At 38.0% G+C, this 24,696-nt stretch overlaps 1 protein-coding gene across 1 annotated transcript; it reads right to left on the bottom strand.

Annotated features, from left to right (window-relative positions):
* Positions 1–12,450: 12,450 nt before the first annotated feature.
* LOC137287512 (dehydrodolichyl diphosphate synthase complex subunit Nus1-like) lies at positions 12,451–23,004 on the bottom strand. The gene is made up of 5 exons (XM_067819850.1): positions 22,618–23,004; positions 21,149–21,280; positions 16,417–16,575; positions 16,004–16,103; positions 12,451–15,156 (listed from the first exon to the last, which is right to left on the bottom strand). The coding sequence occupies exons 1-5, from the start codon at positions 22,892–22,894 to the stop codon at positions 15,066–15,068; spliced, it is 759 nt and encodes a 252-aa protein (XP_067675951.1). The 5' UTR covers positions 22,895–23,004; the 3' UTR covers positions 12,451–15,065.
* Positions 23,005–24,696: the final 1,692 nt, after the last annotated feature.

Genomic DNA, 24,696 nt, shown 5'->3' with positions numbered 1-24,696 from the left:
TGTAGGCAGAGTACCTTAAATAACAGAAACATGTTTTTGAAGGCCGGTATCTAGTCAAGTGGTACGTGTAGGAAGCATCAACTTGAACCATTGTATATCCATGACGTTCTATGGTTGGACACACAACCCGACATTAATCTGGCCTGTTCTTCTGATACGGTCTATCCACTGAAAATGTGATGATTATTTTACAACTCTCTCTAAATTTATGAAGACTCTGATTTTTTGTATGGGTTGAAGTCAGCATAAAAAGGTAATCGCACCATTAAGATATTGAGTTATCTTGCCATGACTGCAATAAATAACGCGATCTCGCTTTAAATGTAGTGTTATGTTTCTTCTCAATTCTGTGGGTGTTTTTTTTTCGTCCAGCCCCGTCGTAGTTGAATGCTTTTCTTCAACACGAGCACATATATAGACCTGAAATAAAACCTTTAGATACTTTTTATATTAAAGGTATAAAAGAGATAAAACCGAAATATACGCCGTGTACATGAAAGTAAATATGCACTGTGAATGTAACTGCAGTGGAGTTGCTGTGAAGTTACAACGTCTATGTTGTTTGAGACGCGGCCTACACGTGTCCTGCAGATACGCCTTGATATGACGTATGTAGTAGTGCATAATTTTGACATCAGTGTCTGTGAGTTGGTTTTACGCCTCTTTTAGCAATAATCCAGCAACATCACGACGGGGACACCTGAAACGGGCTTAACACATTGTATCCATGTGGAGAATAGAACCCGGGTCTTCCGCGTGACGAGCCAACGCTTTGACCATTAGGCTACTCCGACCGCCCGTACACTCGTCTGAAATACTTCTCCAAGGAGAACTTTTACGCCGCACTCAGCAATATTCCAGCTATATGGTGGTAGTTTGTAAATAATCGAGTGTGGACCAGACAGTCAAGAGATCAACAGCATGAGGATCGATCTGCGCAAAAGGGAACCGATGACATGTGTCAACCAAGTCAGCGAGCCTGACCACCCGATCCAATTAGTCGCCCCTTACGACAAACTTAGTCCGCCTTTTATGGCATGTATGGGTTGCTGAAGGCCTATTGTACCCCGGACGTTCGTGGGTCTTCTGCCACAATCAGACATGGATGCTCATGCTCGTCAGTTCATACAAAAAGCGACAAAAAAAAAATAATAACTACTAATGATTTTACAACTGTTTTTTTTTTCTTCTCTTGTTTCACACGGGGTCAGCAATATTTAAATGGCAACTGCCTCCTTTGAAAGTGAGTGTATATTTTCAAACACTGAAACTAATTCCAAAATGTTTTGCTCCAAGCAGGACAAGTGATTTTGAGAGTTTACCTCCCCTTTAACCTTAATTACGGCAGAAAATGCGATAATGGAGCCAGCGAGATACATACAAAAAAACGATGCACCGCGGCCCACCAAATTACCGTGGCCGACTATCTGATCCACTTTTGACAGGCTGTCTTGGAGCACTAGCCGGAAATGAAACACGGTTCTTTCGTAGTTGTCCTACTTTGGAATAGACTGGCAGCATTTTAGACAATGTGTTTGTTTTTGTTTTTCTTTTCAATCTAATTTATTTTAACATCAGTAGTTTATCTGTATTCGATCTCTATATATCAATCATAAATATATCCATAGCATTTGTGATCTCGGTCAGGACATCACACGAGCAGGAGAGTATGGACAGCATTGCTAACAGTACGCTGCGAACAAGAAAGCATTTCATTACTATTTCTATGTAATACTGTGTTCTTGTACGTACGAAACGCGGTGGGGTAGCCTAGTGGTTAAACGTTCCCTTGTCACGCTGAAGATCCGGGTTCGATTCCCCTTATGGGTGCAATGTGTGAACCATCCTGACGTGGCTGGAATATTGCTAAGAGCTGAGTCGAACCATCCGCACTCACTCATATTTGAATGGACAAATGTATGTGAAACGGAGAGAAAATATCAGCAAAGGCCTCCTCATCACTCATAACAAATGGTTTGCCCATTTCGCCTGTAGCTTATCGGTTCAAATCCAGAGCGGGGAACTAACTATCTTGAAATAAAATCCAATGAAGAGCTATTACTATAAAAAAAAAACCCACAACATTGATCTAGTCACTTTCATGAGGTTCGTTGCAGTCAGCATGTTCAGACAGGGAATTTGACAGATTCTACGACGCTTCGAACATTTCAAACACACGGGGCGTATTTTCTCTATACATTTCGAAATAAATTACTGGGCTAATAAGCTAAAACTGCACATTATTTTTTATTCATAAAATATGGGCGTATTCAGAGATATTAAATTTTGACTTTGATTGATATTTAACCCTTCAGAATTGAGTTCGGAAGCAATAAATACACCATTCCATTTAGAATGAAGTCAAATGCCACGTATATCTAACCCCAGCACACAAAGGCTGAACGTGTGGGTTCGGATCCCGGATGGCATTCAACCAAGTAAATTGTACTAAAGTCTACACTTTACTGAGAAAGTGTTATCCCAAGTATTACGTGCTACATTTAACGTGCTAAATGACTTTAACATGTTTTGTTTGGCAGCTGCTAGGAAATAGAATCTATGAGAGAGTGAGTTTAGTGTTACGTCGCAATATTCCAGCTATACGGTGGCAGTCTGTAAATAATCGAGTCGGGATCAGACAATCCTGTGATCAACATCATGAGCATCAATCTGCGCAATTGGGAACCGATGACATGTGCCAACCAAGTCAGCGAGCCTTACCACCCGATCTCGTTAGTCGCCTCTTACGACAAGCATAGTCGCCGTTTATGGCAAGCATGGGTTGCTGAAGGCCTATTCTACCCCGGGACCTTCACGGGTCAAATAGAAGGACACTAGATGGACATGAACAGTGATTCACGAGTTCCATGTGAACAAACTAGACAAATGTTCATTATGTTCTCTACCTCAAGCATAGGCTGCCACTTCAAACTCGAAATTTTCATGAAGTGTTTACTTTAATATTATTTTAATTATTTTCAACAAAACTGTTTTGAATCAAACTGTTGATTTCATTAAAATCCAAACTACTAACATTCACTGTACGTAAATCATTTATTAATGACCATTTTCATAACTACAATTTGAAGTTTAAAATGCGTGGTCATAATGTAATTTACTGTTAATGGCTTGGCAAAACAATATTTTCAATTCCAATGTAGAAAGTGAGAAAGGTTTGCATGAGGTAGCACAAAGCTTAAAGCTTTCACTTGTCATGCCCAAGGATACAATGTGCGAAGTCCATGTCAGGTGACCCTGTCATTGTATTGATGACATATTGCTAAAAGCAGCATAAAAACCCAACTCACTCACTCAGCAATAATGACAAATGCACAAATACAACATAAAATATGTCCTGTTTTATTTGGCATTTCTCTATCAAATACAAATTTGATGAAATGATACACCTACATTTCATGAACATTCATCTCACAAATTTAACAGTTACAAACAATTCATACAAGACACTCACAAAATAATTTAGCTCTCACCAAGATATCCTGGAGAATTATTGACCCATGTCTCTCTCATCCCATATCGCCAGCATCAACTCCTACAGGGTTATTATGAAAGAAGGCCTAAAAAACACAAACTTTCTCATTGTGCATCATGAAAACTTTCACCACAAATATCTCTGTTGCATGCGGATGAACAAGTATAAATACTATTAACAGTTATGCAGAATTCAAAATAGTTGTATTTAGACACAACATACTGCAAATACCAAAATATAACAATCTTATTTATAAATACAAATATTAACCACTTTTATCAAGCAAATTAATAAATTAACAAAACATATTTGCTCACTTTTCCCAGCATATTTGGTAGAACAAGAAGTCATGTTATAGAGAATGTTTAAGACAGCTTTACATAGGGCCAACCTGCTCAAGCATTTCCCTCTTGCTAGACTATAACTCTATGTACTATTTACACCTTGTATATACAACTGTATGCTCTTCTCCATGTACACACACTCTACTCTGTTACATGGCTAATCTATAGATCCTATTGATGAAATTCTAGTATGATCTGGATTTTCACAACCAGAACAGCTTGATATATGCAACATGAGCTTTCATGGCCAGCAGAGCATTAGACTACAAAATAAAAATATTTAACAAAAACAATGAAAATCTTAAACTTTCTTAGGGGACCTGACACTTTCTTCATGTATGAACAGGACGAGCATGATCTATAGTGGATTTGTTTCAGGGGCTATAGCAGACTACATCATCTATAATATTAGGAAGAACTTCAAAAGCTTCCATTGTCAAAGAAGTCAAGTGTGTCGAATGAATCTGTCTCATTCGTGTTACACATGACTGGGTCAGAGTTCAAAGTTTAAGTGTTAAATAGTTTATGAAAGAAAATGACCCCCAGTTTTGGGTGTTCCAAGTAGACTAAATTGAAGTAATCCTATCATAAAAGCACTAATGAGATATCATTCTCCTTTAACATTCACGTAATACGAGAATCAATTTTGTGCATCATGGAAATCTAAAAACATCCTTGTCAATAGTGAAGTAACACAGATCAACCGCCTTGCTCAAACTGGATCTTGCAGATGAGTTTGTCCTAATTATTTCAGTACCTTGATCAACTGCTTTTAAAAACTCTGTGTTGTAACTAAGAAAAGCACTGCAAACAATACTTAAGTAGAATGAGTACTTCTCAGACATATTTCCCACCCCTACCTTTCAGTTAAATCTGTTACACAGAATTATTGACTTAAGAGGGATGATAAACAGATATAAATATATATATATTACACATGAATACAGTCCCTGATCATCCGAAGGAAACAAAATTCAATCTCATTTAGAGGATACCTACTTTCATCATAGTGCATGTCCTGCTTGAAGGAGGAAGTGAATACTTCCGAGGACAAAGGTTGACTGTCAGCAGACAGACAGGGGAGTAGTAGTCACTGACAAACAATGTAATGCCATGATTTCACGAACACATGTACTTGTACATTCTGACTTCATACTGAATATGAATACAACCACAATGCATATGTTATGACATCAAAACAATTCCAAAGGATGTCATCTGTGTTTCTTGTTTAACGCCGCATTCAACAATCATTCTAGCCACGTGGCAGCAGTGTATACATTATCATCAGGTGTTGACTAGACAATGCATTGATCAACATCATGAGCATTGAACTACACAATTGGGATACGATGACATGTATCAACTAAGTCAGCAAGCCTGATGACCAACATCAATACAAGCCCTCAGTCACATGGAACACGGGACTAACAGCTAATCATGCTTCACCAAACCTTTTGCCACAGTTCACGTTTGATGACATTGGGTCATGTTTATACTAAGTGATTAATGTATGTTCATATGAAATGATGACGATCTATGAAAATTAATCATAAAATATCTTCAGAAAGCATGTACAGCTAATCTCAAGACACTAATGTATGATAATGAAAACTTACTCAACAGTTTTATATACATTGTACATTGTGTCCTTTGAAAATGATACAGAAGGCTCATAAAATGATAAATACGAAGCTTCATTGATTCACATGATGTTTGATCCTCACAAAGCGATCATAGCACTACTGACATTGCATTGCGATCACACTGAGGAATGGAGCACTGGACCATTTGCTGTAACAACTTCATGTTGAGTTTTGAATAAACTTGCATGATATATTTATAAATCAGACACCCAAGCAATTTACACAGTGCTTGATTTAGCCAACCAATCAAATTAATGGTGCTCAAATCCGCCATCCAGTCAACTTACACAGTGCTCAAATCAACCATCTGTTCAAATTAATGGTGCTTAAATCAGCCATCCAATCAATATGCACAATGCTTACATATTCCCACTAATCAAATTACACAATGTTTAAATTAGCCATCTAACCACATTTTATCCACTATGCCCATATTCCCATAGAAGTTGTGTGGTAAGACAGTGACAGAGAAGAGAATGGGGAATGAATCAAGAGTATGTATTATACAAGAATGAGTGAGAGAGTCTAGCTTGTAATCACTTTTAGTAACAATATCACCAGAGGAGACACTACAAATGGGCTTCCCACACTGCACCCATATGGGGAATTGAACCCAGGTCTTCAGTGTGACAAGCAAATATTTTAACCACTTGGCTACCCCACTGCCTCTATACAACAGAATGAAGAAATGGCACAATGATGATTGATTTCTTTATGATTTATCATTGTCAAATATGTGGATTCATACAGCTGAAGAAAACACACCGAGAGGAAATCATGATATAGTACATTCTCTGAGCACCAAGCTTTTGCTAAGCATCTCCATCCAGCACAATACAATAAACACCTGCTAACATTAATGCACCTGGTGATTTTACACTGCACTCAGCAATATTCCAGGTATATGGCGGCAGTCTGTAAATAATCAAGTCTGGACCTGACAATCCAGTGATCAACATCATAAGCATCAACATGTGCAATTAGGAACTAATGAAATGTGTCAGCGACCATCTGATCCCGTTAGTCGTCTCTTACAACAAGCACAGTCGCCTTTCATTGCAAGCATGGGTTGCTGAAGGCCTATTCTCTCCCCAGACCATACATCACCATGGAAAAGACAAAAGCTAAGAAACAAAAGGTTCCGTAATGTCACTTCCTTTCTATACCGCTTAATGACCACAAGGACACAGAATTAAGCTGAAAGTAAACTTTTTAGATACTGAAGCTCACACAACCCCGTGGTTGAAATATTTCGTCGATTCCAATGAACACCATTTCCCACTGGGTTTGAAATCATTTTTAATGAAGACACATGGTACAGTCTATGAAATCAATTATCTTCTTCAGTTATCAAATTAATTATTTCACCTCAAACTACAGACGATGTGGTGCCCCGTACCAAGTCAACCCAGTTCAATACCATCACACCTGGAGTATATATCATCATATTCACACGTATGGGCAGTTAATGAAGACCTCAGGCTTCTGCAAATGATAATGCCCTGAAAAATAACATTGCCCTTATGATATCCTTAAAGGAGCCATATGGATCATGCTGAGTGTGTAATACAGTACAAGTTATCCAGGGACTATTATTTTAACTTTGTTTTACACTCCAACCCAAACCCTCCAAAGTAATTGCTCAGTGGGTACATGGAATCCATCTGGTCCCAAACACAGTTAATTATCCTTCTCTGATCAAAATCGCAATCACCTGCCCTGATAAATATTACATATTTGGTCCCTATGGGTACTTGGTAACAAACCTACTTGTAACTGAACATTCATACTCCAGCCCCGTGTGGTGTGAGTTACTATGGCTACTACAAATTTCTGCTACACTGGGAGTAGTGTTACGTCGCAATATTCCAGCTATACGGTGGCAGTCTGTAAATAATCGAGTCGGGATCAGACAATCCTGTGATCAACATCATGAGCATCAATCTGCGCAATTGGGAACCGATGACATGTGCCAACCAAGTCAGCGAGCCTTACCACCCGATCTCGTTAGTCGCCTCTTACGACAAGCATAGTCGCCGTTTATGGCAAGCATGGGTTGCTGAAGGCCTATTCTACCCCGGGACCTTCACGGGTCAAATAGAAGGACACTAGATGGACATGAACAGTGATTCACGAGTTCCATGTGAACAAACTAGACAAATGTTCATTATGTTCTCTACCTCAAGCATAGGCTGCCACTTCAAACTCGAAATTTTCATGAAGTGTTTACTTTAATATTATTTTAATTATTTTCAACAAAACTGTTTTGAATCAAACTGTTGATTTCATTAAAATCCAAACTACTAACATTCACTGTACGTAAATCATTTATTAATGACCATTTTCATAACTACAATTTGAAGTTTAAAATGCGTGGTCATAATGTAATTTACTGTTAATGGCTTGGCAAAACAATATTTTCAATTCCAATGTAGAAAGTGAAAAAGGTTTGCATGAGGTAGCACAAAGCTTAAAGCTTTCACTTGTCATGCCCAAGGATACAATGTGCGAAGTCCATGTCAGGTGACCCTGTCATTATATTGATGACATATTGCTAAAAGCAGCATAAAAACCCAACTCACTCACTCAGCAATAATGACAAATGAACAAATACAACATAAAATATGTCCTGTTTTATTTGGCATTTCTCTATCAAATACAAATTTGATGAAATGATACACCTACATTTCATGAACATTCATCTCACAAATTTAACAGTTACAAACAATTCATACAAGACACTCACAAAATAATTTAGCTCTCACCAAGATATCCTGGAGAATTATTGACCCATGTCTCTCTCATCCCATATCGCCAGCATCAACTCCTACAGGGTTATTATGAAAGAAGGCCTAAAAAACACAAACTTTCTCATTGTGCATCATGAAAACTTTCACCACAAATATCTCTGTTGCATGCGGATGAACAAGTATAAATACTATTAACAGTTATGCAGAATTCAAAATAGTTGTATTTAGACACAACATACTGCAAATACCAAAATATAACAATTTTATTTATAAATACAAATATTAACCACTTTTATCAAGCAAATTAATAAATTAACAAAACATATTTGCTCACTTTTCCCAGCATATTTGGTAGAACAAGAAGTCATGTTATAGAGAATGTTTAAGACAGCTTTACATAGGGCCAACCTGCTCAAGCATTTCCCTCTTGCTAGACTATAACTCTATGTACTATTTACACCTTGTATATACAACTGTATGCTCTTCTCCATGTACACACACTCTACTCTGTTACATGGCTAATCTATAGATCCTATTGATGAAATTCTAGTATGATCTGGATTTTCACAACCAGAACAGCTTGATATATGCAACATGAGCTTTCATGGCCAGCAGAGCATTAGACTACAAAATAAAAATATTTAACAAAAACAATGAAAATCTTAAACTTTCTTAGGGGACCTGACACTTTCTTCATGTATGAACAGGACGAGCATGATCTATAGTGGATTTGTTTCAGGGGCTATGGCAGACTACATCATCTATAATATTAGGAAGAACTTCAAAAGCTTCCATTGTCAAAGAAGTCAAGTGTGTCGAATGAATCTGTCTCATTCGTGTTACACATGACTGGGTCAGAGTTCAAAGTTTAAGTGTTAAATAGTTTATGAAAGAAAATGCCCCCAGTTTTGGGTGTTCCAAGTAGACTAAATTGAAGTAATCCTATCATAAAAGCACTAATGAGATATCATTCTCCTTTAACATTCACGTAATACGAGAATCAATTTTGTGCATCATGGAAATCTAAAAACATCCTTGTCAATAGTGAAGTAACACAGATCAACCGCCTTGCTCAAACTGGATCTTGCAGATGAGTTTGTCCTAATTATTTCAGTACCTTGATCAACTGCTTTTAAAAACTCTGTGTTGTAACTAAGAAAAGCACTGCAAACAATACTTAAGTAGAATGAGTACTTCTCAGACATATTTCCCACCCCTACCTTTCAGTTAAATCTGTTACACAGAATTATTTACTTAAGAGGGATGATAAACAGATATAAATATATATATATTACACATGAATACAGTCCCTGATCATCCGAAGGAAACAAAATTCAATCTCATTTAGAGGATACCTACTTTCATCATAGTGCATGTCCTGCTTGAAGGAGGAAGTGAATACTTCCGAGGGCAAAGGTTGAACTGTCAGCAAAAAGACAGGGGAGTAGTAGTAACTGACAAACAATGTAATGCCATGATTTCACTAACACATGTACTTGTACATTCTGACTTCATACTGAATATGAATACAACCACAATGCATATGTTATGACATCAAAACAATTCCAAAGGATGTCATCTGTGTTTCTTGTTTAACGCCGCATTCAATAATCATTCTAGCCACGTGGCAGCAGTGTATATATTATCATCAGGTGTTGACTAGACAATGCATTGATCAACATCATGAGCATTGAACTACACAATTGGGATACGATGACATGTATCAACTAAGTCAGTGAGCCTGATGACCAACATCAGTACAAGCCCTCAGTCACATGGAACACGGGACTAACAGCTAATCATGCTTCACCAAACCTTTTGCCACAGTTCACGTTTGATGACATTGGGTCATGTTTATACTAAGTGATTAATGTATGTTCATATGAAATGATGACGATCTATGAAAATTAATCATAAAATATCTTCAGAAAGCATGTACAGCTAATCTCAAGACACTGATGTATGATGATGAAAGCTTACTGAACAGTTTTATATACATTGTACATTGTGTCCTTTGAAAATGATACAGAAGGCTCATAAAATGATAAATACGAAGCTTCATTGATTCACATGATGTTTGATCCTCACAAAGCGATCATAGCACTACTGACATTGCATTGCGATCACACTGAGGAATGGAGCACTGGACCATTTGCTGTAACAACTTCATGTTGAGTTTTGAATAAACTTGCATGATATATTTATAAATCAGACACCCAAGCAATTTACACAGTGCTTGATTTAGCCAACCAATCAAATTAATGGTGCTCAAATCGGCCATCTGGTCAACTTACACAGTGCTCAAATCCGCCATCCAATCAACTTACACAGTGCTCAAATCAACCATCTGTTCAAATTAATGGTGCTTAAATCAGCCATCCAATCAATATGCACAATGCTTACATATTCCCACTAATCAAATTACACAATGTTTAAATTAGCCATCTAACCACATTTTATCCACTATGCCCATATTCCCATAGAAGTTGTGTGGTAAGACAGTGACAGAGAAGAGAATGGGGAATGAATCAAGAGTATGTATTATACAAGAATGAGTGAGAGAGTCTAGCTTGTAATCACTTTTAGTAACAATATCACCAGAGGAGACACTACAAATGGGCTTCCCACACTGCACCCATATGGGGAATTGAACCCAGGTCTTCAGTGTGACAAGCAAATGTTTTAACCACTTGGCTACCCCACTGCCTCTATACAACAGAATGAAGAAATGGCACAATGATGATTGATTTCTTTATGATTTATCATTGTCAAATATGTGGATTCATACAGCTGAAGAAAACACACCGAGAGGAAATCATGATATAGTACATTCTCTGAGCACCAAGCTTTTGCTAAGCATCTCCATCCAGCACAATACAATAAACACCTGCTAACATTAATGCACCTGGTGATTTTACGCTGCACTCAGCAATATTCCAGGTATATGGCGGCAGTCTGTAAATAATCAAGTCTGGACCTGACAATCCAGTGATCAACATCATAAGCATCAACATGTGCAATTAGGAACTAATGAAATGTGTCAGCGATCCTGACCATCTGATCCCGTTAGTCGTCTCTTACAACAAGCACAGTCGCCTTTCATTGCAAGCATGGGTTGCCGAAGGCCTATTCTCTCCCCAGACCTTACATCACCATGGAAAAGACAAAAGCTAAGAAACAAAAGGTTCCGTAATGTCACTTCCTTTCTATACCGCTTAATGACCACAAGGACACAGAATTAAGCTGAATGTAAACTTTTTAGATACTGAAGCTCACACAACCCCGTGGTTGAAATATTTCGTCGATTCCAATGAACACCATTTCCCACTGGGTTTGAAATCATTTTCAACGAAGACACATGGTACAGTCTATGAAATCAATTATCTTCGTCAGTTATCAAATTAATTATTTCACCTCAAACTACAGACCCTGTGGTGCCCCGTACCAAGTCAACCCAGTTCAATACCATCACACCTGGAGTATATATCATCATATTCACACGTATGGGCAGTTAATGAAGACCTCAGGCTTCTGTAAATGATAATGCCCTGAAAAATAACAGTGCCCTTATGATATCCTTAAAGGAGCCATATGGATCATGCTGAGTGTGTAATACAGTACAAGTTATCCAGGGACTATTATTTTAACTTTGTTTTACACTCCAACCCAAACCCCCCAAAGTAATTGCTCAGTGGGTACATGGAATCCATCTGGTCCCAAACACAGTTAATTATCCTTCTCTGATCAAAATTGCAATCACCTGCCCTGATAAATATTACATATTTGGTCCCTATGGGTACTTGGTTACAAACCTACTTATAACTGAACATTCATACTCCAGCCCCATGTGGTGTGAGTTACTATGGCTACTACAAATTTCTGCTACACTGGGAGTGTTTCAAGAGTCATATTGTGCACACCAGGTGCATTAAGATTAGAAGAGTGCATTTCTATATGCAACAATATGATCATTATCACTGAATGTTGAAGTGACATAACTTTAGAAATAACAAAAATGAGTGAAGCAAGCAATACATAACATAGTGGCAAATAAACTGATGCCAGCCTGTCAAAATGTCTAGGCGAAACCCATATCTGAGCATATTAGGAATGTTAGTCAATGGCTGGAGGAAGATATCTTTACACTAATGCATGGGGCTTGAAAGTAGTTCCTGATAGGCAGGCGTGTTTGTATATTTACTGAATCATGACGCAAATTTATTTTTTCAGATATGTCAGTCACATCAACAAAGCCTTTGTACCGTAAATCTGGTTTGCTCCCAGTTAACATGTTTAACATTGAGGGGATAGGTAGACAAGATTCAGAATATGAGACAGACACTTGAATATAGTAACACACTGAACAAATCCTGTCAACCATCTTGCTGCTATTCCCCACTGCATTATTGCTTGAATTCATATATATTACACAATCTGTGAAGAAAATACCCAGTTATCTGCCATATTTGCTCATGAAAAAATCCTTAGCAATTTTAATATATACAAAAGATGACGTTTCATTTTCATGATATTGTACGATAAATCAAGCTAAGGAAATGAGAGCATGGGGTTTAACGCTACTTTGAACGCATTCCAGTAACATTGCGATGGGTTGGCTCAATCAGAGGAAAAGCAACAGTGATCCAGATCTCAGACTTTCCCCACTTGCAGAAGCCAGGTTCATGGGCAAGATGCTGTCAGAGCTGGAACGAACCAAGATTTGAGCATACAATGACAGATTTCCCCGAATCTGTGGCATGAACTGCAGTGCCTTAAACAACTTGACTGGATGTGCCCCCTACAGGGCTTTGTGGTGATCCCCTGAAGACAATTTGTGTATAAACTGACCTGCAATACCTGTGGCATGACAGAAGGTTTAACATTGTTCTAAAAAAATCTCAGGCTTGTGTTCTGTTACTTGTGTCTGACACAGTACGCTAACAAACCATTGTTCAAAATTAAGGCATAGAACTATCAGTTCAACAAATAGCAGATCCTTGCACAGAAAAGGGAAACAGTTGTGTACAGTGGAAGGCTGTATAACAGTACTGTGTAAGCCACGGATGGCGAAAGGAGATGAGTCAAGACATACAGGTGAGGGTCTGAACAGCTTTGCATATAAACCTGAATTTTAATGATGAACACTGGAAATAAGTCAAACCTGATATCTAAAACAAACAAAACTTGTTCATGATGACTACTAACATGATGGAAGAACAGGCTCTCACATTCTCAAAATTCAGATATCCAACAAATATACAGGAACTCATGGATGAGATTATATCATAAATCTTAGGCCAGTAGCGTGGGCCAACATCAATGATATGCAACGGGAAGAACGCTTGGATAAATGATTATTAACATTTGATTCATTTAATTCCGTAAACACTATTTGATAAATGTAAACTCACATCATAATGTTTGACGTTTATGCATCATCAGCACAAAATAAGACAGGACAGATCTTCATTTCTCTTGGTCTGTCTGACTTCTGAAGAAAATGTCCACTCGTCATCAACAGAGATGATGGGAAATATCAGTTACTGGGAGTGTGCTCATCCACATTTACGCTAGAGGGAAAGCATTAGTGTTGACCTGAAATACCTAAATATTTTATACATTGTGAAAACGTTTTCCTCAAAAACTGCTGCATGTTGCTTAATCATAAGAGTACAGGGCTAAGAGGAGCAAAATTCCATTTCTCTGTTATCAACTATTAGGCTCTCTCTTTAGGCTTAAATGTCATTAATTCCATTAAAACATCGCCTGTATCATTCACCAAAGAAAACTTAAAGTTGTGTCAGTCTGCATATGGTTGAGTGGAGTTGGGTACATACAAGAAGTATTTCACAATACCAAGACAGGAGACACGGCCAATGATCTTCACACACTGTAGCTATGTTCAGAATCAAACCTGTGTCTTCAGCAGAAACAGGCAAATAAGTCACTTGCTGGGCCAACCATCCAAAATCAACCACACGTCAGTTATGTACACTTGTAAGTAGATACATAGATCACTGTGGACTGATACACATTGCACAAAGCCACATGGCATAAAAAAATCTGTTTTGCTTTTTTTTCTTAATTTCAAATGTAGAAGTACTTCTGGGATATTTTCTACAGTATTGAACAAGGAATAAAATTTGAAAAATAGAAACATAACAACTATGAAATGTTACCTTAGTTAATACCTAATTACATGTATTAGCATGTTTTAGTTAGCATAAACTGAAAGGAAGAACCACCCTAGTGTTTGTCGATTCAGTCAACAGACAGTTACAGGACTTAGCACTTCACCTGGATCCACGCAATGTCTCCAGCTGTCACTCTGATGGAAAATGCGCTTTGTGCTAATTTATGACAGCTGGACTAAATTTTCTAAATCTTTGTCATGTCAAGGGCTTCAGTCAATTACTACACAGTTTATCTCTTTTAATCAATTATTACACAGTTTATCTCATTAACTGATAAAATCGTGTAACGTAACGGTCTAAACAAACCTAGCACATCCCCTTGCATTTTTCCATTAAAGAAAACTATCACTGTGTAAAGTACTGATACATGTGGAGAACATTTCTTTAACATGAGAACAAATGAAAGCAATTTTGGGGCATCAAATCAGCATTTCAATTTCTTGACTAAACTAAACGATGATAATCCAAAGTATGACATCTACATGATGCAGGAATCAGCTGTTGGTTGACTCTGGGTACATTGTCAACACAAGGAGCTGTACGCCAGGTCCCACCTACTTCTACAGGAGACTAGTGAGTGAGTGAGTGAGTGAGTGAGTGTCATGCTGAGCTGTGGAGGAGGATGAAGGACGGCGGAGCTATTTCCCGAACCGCTGTGTTGTGTCCCCATATGCTGATACCAGCGACAGGTAAGTCTTGTAGCTGATGTTCCAATGTGATGATATAGATCTGAAACATGGACACATCCTGGTTAACAAGGATCAGTGACACTCTTTAAAGGGTATTTTTATATATTCCACACAATGGTATGTCAGTTCAAACCTGGGTACATAGATGGTAAATGTATGAGTTTAGTTTAACATCACTTCTATAAATATTCCAGCAATATCATGGCAGAGGACACCAGATATGGGCTTCACACTTTGTACCCATGTGGGGAATCGAAACACTGGTCTTCAGCATGAAGAGCGAACGCTTTAACCACTAAGCTATCGCAACCCCTAGAGGGGAAAGATACTGTTTGGACTACTAACCTTCTAAAACCTCACTGGCAGCATGGACAGGTACAATGTTAGCTCTGTGAGTATGGATGATTTTGCATATTTGCATACATCATGCTCATCATGAAAAAACATGATTCCCAAAATTATCCAGAGACACTGAGTCTTTGGAAATGTGGAAAGTTCTCCATTCTCAGTTTTAAATGTCCCCGTGAAAGAGTGAAAGGTGTCTGCTATAACATTATTGAGTTTAGTTTTATGCCACACTCAGCAATATTCCAAATGACGGCGGTCTGTAAATAATTGAGTCTGGACCAGACAATCCTGTGACCATGAGCATCCATCTGCACAATTGGGAACTGTTGACATGTGTCAGCCAAGTTAGCAAGCCTGACCACTAGATCCCCTTTGTCGCCTCTTATGACAAACCTAGTCGCCTTTTATGGCAAGCACAGGTTGCTGAAGGCCTATTCTACCATCACAGGTCTTGCTATAACATTAACAAGTAGAGTTAGGTGTTCCTGAACTGATGATATAAGCAATTACAACCTGTGATTAAACCATCATGGACTTACAATATTTCACTAAGCCGGATTTCCCATGGTAAATATCCCAAGAGTGAATCTACTGGCCCACATCTTAACACCAGGTCTGGATCAGGAAACTTGTGGGCATCTGGAACAAAAACATGCATGTTGTCACTTACCATCTCCTCACCACATCCAGCCTATTTTGGTTAAAATGAGAATGATGAATGATTAAATAACTTGAAATAGGGACAAGTGTGCAAAACATAAATAATACACATAGTCCTCTGTACCCAACAGTATCTGAAATTTAACAATCACAGAAACTGTTGTTTGAGAAACTATCTTGTAACATTGTTCTATTTTTACTCTTCACACCGAGGAATGTGATTGATCATAAAAGTATTAAAACAACAGAAATTGGTCTCAGTATATATTAAACCTGAAGCAAAGTCCCTTACCTTGTAGCAATGCATCCACAGTACTAGGCACAATGTCTTCCAATCGGTACTGGTGCCCTGCCACTAGTTTACTAAGAGACTGTGTCATCTCAACCAGGTTCTGTCGACCATCATTGAGGGAGAGAAGCCGCACTCGTATCTGCTTGATATTTGAACAGCCTGAAAGAGACAGACACAGCTGCAAATACTGGAAACTGAATATGCACTGTTATTGATTTTACTAATTTGTTGATGGATGCTCATTTATCTTCTTCAACATAATAACACTATCACTTAAAGCTACAGTGATAATGCAGTTAGAAGAGCAGAATATTTGAAAGCTCTTACTTAAGCCCTATCAAAATTTGGGTGTTTCCATGAATCTTACGTTATGGACAAGCAGGGACAAGTATTTAAATCATATATGAAACAGCCTGTAAATAATCAGGTTGAGATATGCCAAACAGTGACTCAAAGCATGAACAGCAACTGAATACGACTAGTTGGGTTTTATGTCATTTTGAACAGTATTGACATGTTATCAAGCGCGAGTAAGTTTAGTTTTACAACACGTTTAGCAATATTCTAAACAAAATGGAGACACCTGAAATGATTTGACACATTATACCAATGTCTGGGATCAAACCAGCATTCATCTCCACCACCCATGTTATGATGACATGCCTGCGTCAAAGTACTGTAATACGGATCTTAGACATACACTTTTGTGAAACACATTCCCGTGGGTATAGTGCCTAGAAACCTGGAAAGATAACCCTGACAACCAGGGTTCAAACTCGCAATCATAGGTCTCTGGCATGAGCAAGGGACACAACTGTGTACAACAAATGGCGAACATACCATTAGAGCACAATGACCACATTATGCCAATCACAGAACCACCTTTTACAGTATTCCTAGTAATAAACCTCCATTGAATCTAAGAAAAGGGTGAGGAGCCATTTGAATTGCAGGAGAAAAAAACATACCAAAAAGTTAATTTGTTTCCTGAGATCAGCTGGTACAGAAGAGGGCAAACTTCATTCAAATATAAAAGAAACTAGTTTGAGACTGTAAGCTGAAATTATCTAATAGCCCATGGATAAATAACATACCATTATTTGATTGTCAGATGAAAACTGGCTTGTCCTGGGCTTCTAGCAATGGGATTTTTTAACCCCTGAACAAAGGACATTATTTGACCTTTTGCTGAAGATCATAGTTATCGCCTGTTTTAAACATTGATATACAAGAGAGGTAAATTATGAAAAACTTCTATATGGCAGGTGGCAGTTTTAAATTTACATTTTGTTGTTGATGAAAACACAATGTCAGTAAGTGACAGCGTGAAAATTTACATTTTGTTTGTCAGCAAGATAAACCCTACACTGCAACAGCTGGGAGGCCATCAGTCAAAAAGTCCAAACTTTATCACACGCCCATCAAGAAATACAGTTGATGTACAATGTAATACTCTCATAGTATTGCCACAATAGTGTGGCGTACTACTGCAATACTATAGCAGTGGAGATAGGTCCAACAGTCCCTCATGTGCCCATGTGATATCAGTATTTATGTAGACATGAACACGATGAAACATACTGCAATGAACATTGTCAAATATGACATGGATAATTACTTAAATTTGAATGACATATGTTATCATGAATATGAATCTTGACAGTTGGATGGGTTTTTTTATTGGCTTTTTTTCCTATTCTGTTTTCCCAGCAATGAGTTCGGAGGATATACTGACACTTTTAACAGTATTACATGAGATCATGGTATGAAAGACTGAAGTGATACAGGTCTCAGAACTTTGCCACATTGGTGTAAATCCAATCATGACAGGCAAGGAGTTGACAAGCATAAACTAAACTGTCTGCAGGGTTAAACTGTAGGCTTGCCCACAGGCCCAAGGCTTGTGAAAACTTTGTCAGGCAATGGAAACATGACTGCACTAGTCTGGTGGACTACTAGTTTTTCAAAGTGATTATTCACTGCAATGGAGGTCATCCACTTTCAACTCTCACCACAATGATTAGTGAATCCAACTCTGCTGAACACCAATGTTAGCTATCCATTTCCACATGTTCAGTTATTTACTATTCATGAAAGTTGTCAAACGTACATTAGAAGTTACTACAGTGGAAGCTGTCTAATCTGGGACTAACTGGGACTGAAGAAATCATCCGTTTTAGACAATATGCCAGATTGTAGAACTGATGATGAATGCACAAGCCAATGTTGACAATTTGCTGGATTAGACAGATGATGGTTTTGACAGCTTCCACTGCATTTCTATCTTTTCTTGTGGGATTGTGTAATGGAAGGTCTGTAACACTATAAAGGGAACAGCAGCCTTGGACTAATAAACTTTCTCATGTCCCTGTTAGTGTCATTAGTGTTAATAGTTAAAATATAGTCACACATTGAGCATTTCAAGTCGAAACATGTCATATCAAGGGTGAGTGAGTGGTGTTAAAACAGCCTTCTAAGTATTTTAGCTGTATGCCATGATGTCAGTTCTTCAGAGAAAGAAAGCCTCCTACACCACATTGTTAAATAGCTCTCATTTAAATGGGGAAGCGGATATCGAAAAACCCCATTAGCAGATCGTTGCACAGGCTAAGGGATTAGCATTCTATAGTCTAGGTTTACACTGCACACAACAATATTCCAGGTATATGGCAACGGTCTGTAAATATGCCAGTTTTGCACAAGACAATCTAGTGATCAACAGCATGAGCATCAATCTGCATACAGAGTTCCCGTTCTCCGGTAATCACTGGTTCTTAACAATTGGGATGATCCAGTATTTTCAACTGCCGTTGGTAGCTGATGCCGGTAAATTTTTCATTTCATTGAATTGCCTTTTACTGGTAAATTTATAATAAGTGCAGTTAAAAACAATGTCTTGGTATATCTAGATATAGACTTTAGCACACTGTGTGTACGCAGATCAAGCCATGCCATGTGATTGGTTGATACAGACAGTCGCACACTGCCATGCCCTGTTATGTATTTATAGTCATAGCACGTGGTAATCATTGCGTGCTTAGTGAAAAAAATGGCTTCAAATGGCTTAAAAATGAACAGCGTACACTGGCAGGGTCCTTTTCGGGAACAAACAAGATGCAAAATAAAAGTCAAACATCTAATCCAGTGGTTAAGGGTATGGAAAAATATGGCAATGTTTTTTCCAATTGTGATATGTCATAACAGCCCCGTGCCTTTTCTTTCATTTTGTCATATTTACGTAATCAGAAAATTATCAGAAAAAGATATCTTAAATAGTATATATAGTCGCCCATTTTCCGTTATCAGAAGCATTTCACTCGCTAACATGACACACCAGTGGAAAGCTTCATATGAATAACATGCGAGGCAATTCCCTCAATGGCAGGTATCATTCAGAAGCTGTGATTATCAACTATATCAGTGTACCCCTACCAAGAGTATTTTCACAGTTGTAAGAAGTGATTTTTTGGGATAAAAATTGGTTTGTAATGTCGTGTTTTCGACACAGTCTGCTATAGGGATTGTGTTTGGCCAAAATCAGGCACATGACCAGAGGCAGCCAATCATATTACAGTAATGTCCTCGTAAATGATAACTAGACGATTTAGATTTAGAGGAACGTCTTGGGTAAAATAATGGTATTTTGAATGCATTAAGCAAGAAATCGCTATCCATGTGTAAATTGTGGAACTTACTGGACGTATTAATACGAGCTGTGTTATGACCTGTGACAAATATACTTCACGCAAATTTTCTTCATTAAACATCGTGTCAGTTTATTCAGTTTATTTAATGACATTCTGAACACATTTATGGAATGTAGTTTGACCACTTGAAATCATTTTCTGATCGCCTCAACATAGCATGGAATCAATAATTTTATTTAGTGTAGGTCTAATGAACATATTCCCAAACAACAGACAGCACACCCTGTAACACATTTATTGACAGTATTTCATTATGAATACTGATTACTTTCTCTCCAAATAAAAACTGGTTCAGCAGGAATTTTCAGACCCTGTCGGCATAAGTTTCTGGCAATTTTCAAAACCATTGGGAACACAGAGCACAGTTGGGAACCGATGACATGTGCCAACCAAGTCAGCAAGCCTTACCACCCAATCCCGTTAGTCGTCTCTTACGACAAGCATAGTGGTCTGTTATGGCAAGCATGGGTGGTTGAAGGCCCATTCTACCCCTGACCTTTGCAGGCCTATAGTCTATAAAGTGAGTGAGTTGTTGCACCAGCAACTGGGCTGCTTGTGGATTAACCCTTTTTAAGTTAAACAAGTGTATCACACATGCCAAAACTACATCCAGACATCAGAGCTGGTAACTCCAAAATGTTACCAGCCCGGAATGGATTTACCAAGACCAAGATATGGCAAATTTACTCAGATGTATGGAACATGTAAAATGTTTAACAGACCATCAGACTGTTTAGCTGTTAATTTAGACCGTCCATCAGAAATCTAGGCTGTCTAGGGTGGTTTGACATCACCAGGACTTGACAAAGACAATTCTAACCCAGATCTTCTAGGGTGACTGTGTACCGAGTCACTTATGTATCACACTGTGGCCCCTGCACTGTGGCAGCCCTAGTTCTTTTGGTAAAGAAAGGTCCTAAAAGCCTCAGTTTCAATTTATGATGAAACCTGAAGGGGTAGAATAATCATAAGTATCACTGTAATTAGTAATTTAATACTTCTGGTAAAGCTCATGTAAATCTCACCTCCATCTTTTTTCTCTGAGCTGTTCTTGGAATGGAAATCAACATCAAATTTATTCTGATCTGAAGCTAAGATATGCTCTTTACTCTTCTGTACTTCAGACTGCAGTAAAAAACTATTTCTTTTTATTTCGCCTGAAAATAAGAGAAAATAAACTATTAGTGGAATATATACAATTATGATCAGTTGAAGAGAGCACATTTTCAACTTCAACAATGGATGTCAATGTACACAATAATATAGCAAGTACAACATGTCATATGCTGTATAATCCTTGCACATTTGGTTATCAGAATCTGCCAAGTTTCAACTACAGAGACTGTAAGAACCACACACAAAGAATGTGTATAAAAGATGTTGGACTGACATGTAGAGACAACATACAGCTGTTGGGACCACAATTCCTGGTTTACTGCTTTTGGTGATGTTTCACAGTACATTCTTAAACTATCATCCACTCAAAATTGAAATGTGAAAGAATTTACATGAAAATGCTAGGCTCATTTTAATGCTTTGTTACTTGCTCTTGTGTACCCCAATATTACAAAGTGCAACCTAGTCGTGAGTCAAGGTGCAAGTCAATTTTTTAGAAGTAAATGAAATATAAATTATCATACAATCATTATTGTACATTATAATCATAAATATGTCAGCTCATTTTTCTTCTAAACTTCTTCTTTTAGGGCAATAACTGAGATCCAAAATGTCCTACTGATAATTCAAAATTTGGTGATTATATATTAACATTTGAGAATATGATATAAAATATGCTGAAAGGAGAATGTCCTTCTGACCTATCAGCAAAATAACTGCCAGTGGATAAAGCATTGATAATTTATAGTGTTTCAGCAGTAAACCAACTCTGAAAGCAAATTTAAATCAATCATGTGCCAGGGGAGGTAGATTATGGTGCAATGCAATTGTCTTTGGAAGGTTTTCAGGTCAGTGTGTTTCCAAAGGACACTCACAACTGCTGACTGTCAACCTTGTCAATGACTTACATTTCCAAATAATTTTGTTTTTCAAATTTGGTAATGACAGGAGGACGCCCTATCAAGTATAAGGGGACAAAATCAACAAATTATTTTAACAACTTGTATTTAGCTTAATCACTGCATGAGAATCAAACAAGGAGAGACATGTATACACTCTGCCACCCAGAAGAGAGGTGCATGCTAACACAGCATGTAGGACCAGTATGTTTGCTGACCGAGAAATAATAGATATGTGCAACAGGCACTTAATGAGTGACTGATAAATCAATAAAGACCCCAAATTACTTTGATCATTCATAAGATTTACTTGTTAGCTAGACAGGGGTCACGGGTGTCTAAATAAACAATGTGGGCGACTCTGAGAAATCGTTTATCAATAACTGTCACTATCGTCTGTCCATGTGACACATATCGATACACGCAAAATCTTAGGAAAGGACAACAGACGGTCAGAAAAATATCAGGTTCATACTTACCATTTATATCATATACACTTATATAGGAGATACCAAATGCCACCGACCAAACAATAATGTTGGCAAGATCGGAGTAAGAATATTCATTTTCAACGACTACAACTCCCACGTGGAGAGGTAATTTCTTCAAACTTTTAGCATCAGATCTTATTTTCGTGATAGCAGTTTTCTTCCCCAACACGCTGTAGGCAAGAGGAAATTGGAAAATGATCTGTCGCAAAAATACGCCAAGTCCCAACAAGCAGTGTATCAACTGCAGTAACACTGTCCTTAACATTTTACTGTGTTAAGGAACTGATGCAAGTAACATAGTCCGCTCTCCAAGCTGATCCCGAAAACCGGCTTCCGCTGCGTGACTGTACCGGAAGTTCCTCCAGCGAGAAACGGCAGTGACGGCTCTGATTGGTAGATAATATTATCTTGCATCAGAAAAATAAGTCAAAATAAAAAGTGCCGACTAGCACATGTAACACATATGGCTAATGGTTCTAATATATATGTAATTATTTTGTTATATGTATTGATGTTGAATGACGTGTATCGGCCACGACGGGCTCTCGCCAGTTGTATCCATCTGATTGGATGGAAGTTTGTTCGGGCACCGCCTTCATGTCAAAAGTGGATTTGTAAACAAATGCATTTAAATGATATGTATACACAGTCGGCATCTTACATAATATGCACGGTGCACCAAATATTTAATTTACACCACAGACGTACTCACGTGTTTACATCTGTGTTTGAACGTATGTTCTTATATAAGAGTAATTTGACAGGTAAACATGCCGTTACATCTGGCTTATAAATGAGAATGCCCCGCTAGCTGTTACATGCGTTTGTTTTTGGAACTAAATTTAATCAAACATATGGAATCATAATGGCAAACCCGCATGATTAATAAGTTATTTACATCTGGAACTTAAAGGAATAGTATACTACTTAACAATATGAATAAACTTGCATATTAGAAAATAAAATTGATCTAATACTTTAATGCATATCATTACACCTGTTGATTCACCTGAATACTGTAATCTAACTATACAGGTTCGTAATAAAACACAATGGCCCGTGTTTTTTTTCTTAAATTAACGTTTGATAGACACTTATTCAGAAATGGTTTAGGTTTAAGATAATAATTAAGGCAGCAGCGGGAAATATAAGGCTCCGATTTGAGGATATACGCAAAACGAGCAATTAGGATGTGAGGTGACATGTAGTTTCCATAATGAATGTGAAACCATTGTGTTTGTTAGCTAGTTTCAGCTCTGCAAATAATCCATAAAACATATTTGATGTATCCTAAAATGCACTGAAGCAGGTACTAAGTAAGGTTAGACTGGAACGTCCCATTTCAAGCTTGTTTCACCCCTGCATTTGTTCTATTCGTAGCACCAAAAGTGGCAGAAACCTACCAGAAAGTAGTGACAGTACAGTTCGAACCTCATACTGAGTGAGTATAGCTTTACGCCGCACGCAGCAATATTCCAGCTATATGGCGACGGTCTGTAAATAATCGAGTCTGGACTAGGCAGTCCAGTGATCAACAGCATGAGCATTGATCGGCACAATTGGGAACCGATGACATGTGCCAACCAAGTCAGCGAGCCTGGCCACCCGATGCCGTTAGTCGGCTCTTACGACAAACATAGTCGAATGGCAAGCATGGCTTGTTGAATGCCTATTCTACCCCGGACCTTCACTGGTCAAATCTCATATTGACCCAGATGATCGTTTGCTCATGATTCAAGAAGCTGGTATCTATAAGTTGCATGTTTCTTTATTCAATCAGCAAATGTTTCTTGGCTAAATTGTCATAATCGATCATGCCTGTGTGTGAGGGGTTTACCAAATAGATACATATCTAAAATCCATATGTCGGGGTGGGCTTAATACGTTCAAGCCATGTTCAACAAACGCGAAGTCAAGCATGGGATATTTTTGTCTCGCCATAAAAAAACCACTTACTGTATTTTCACATATGTGCATTAAATTTACTTTTGTGTATATGCAAAACGTTTTCAGTGGTTCTTTGCGCCGTTTTCGCAATCTCTGGTGTCACCTCGTGAAAAGATCTAA

The sequence above is a fragment of the Haliotis asinina genome, chromosome 6 (assembly GCF_037392515.1).
Source record: "Haliotis asinina isolate JCU_RB_2024 chromosome 6, JCU_Hal_asi_v2, whole genome shotgun sequence".
NCBI classification, from domain to species: Eukaryota; Metazoa; Mollusca; class Gastropoda; order Lepetellida; family Haliotidae; genus Haliotis; species Haliotis asinina.
The sequence above is the reverse complement of the archived record's forward strand: the minus strand, read 5'-3'. Positions and strand labels throughout refer to the sequence as shown.

What these genes read in the sequence shown, in the direction of transcription:
- LOC137287512 (XM_067819850.1), bottom strand. Translation starts at nt 22,894, where the DNA reads ATGTTAAGGACAGTGTTACTGCAGTTGATACACTGCTTGTTGGGACTT. An exon ending in AAGTGTATATGATATAAATG is followed by an intron (nt 21,281 to 22,617) that starts GTAAGTATGAAC and finishes TCTTATTTTCAG; the next exon opens with GCGAAATAAAAAGAAATAGT. An exon ending in TGTGGATGCATTGCTACAAG is followed by an intron (nt 16,104 to 16,416) that starts GTAAGGGACTTT and finishes TTTTTGTTCCAG; the next exon opens with ATGCCCACAAGTTTCCTGAT.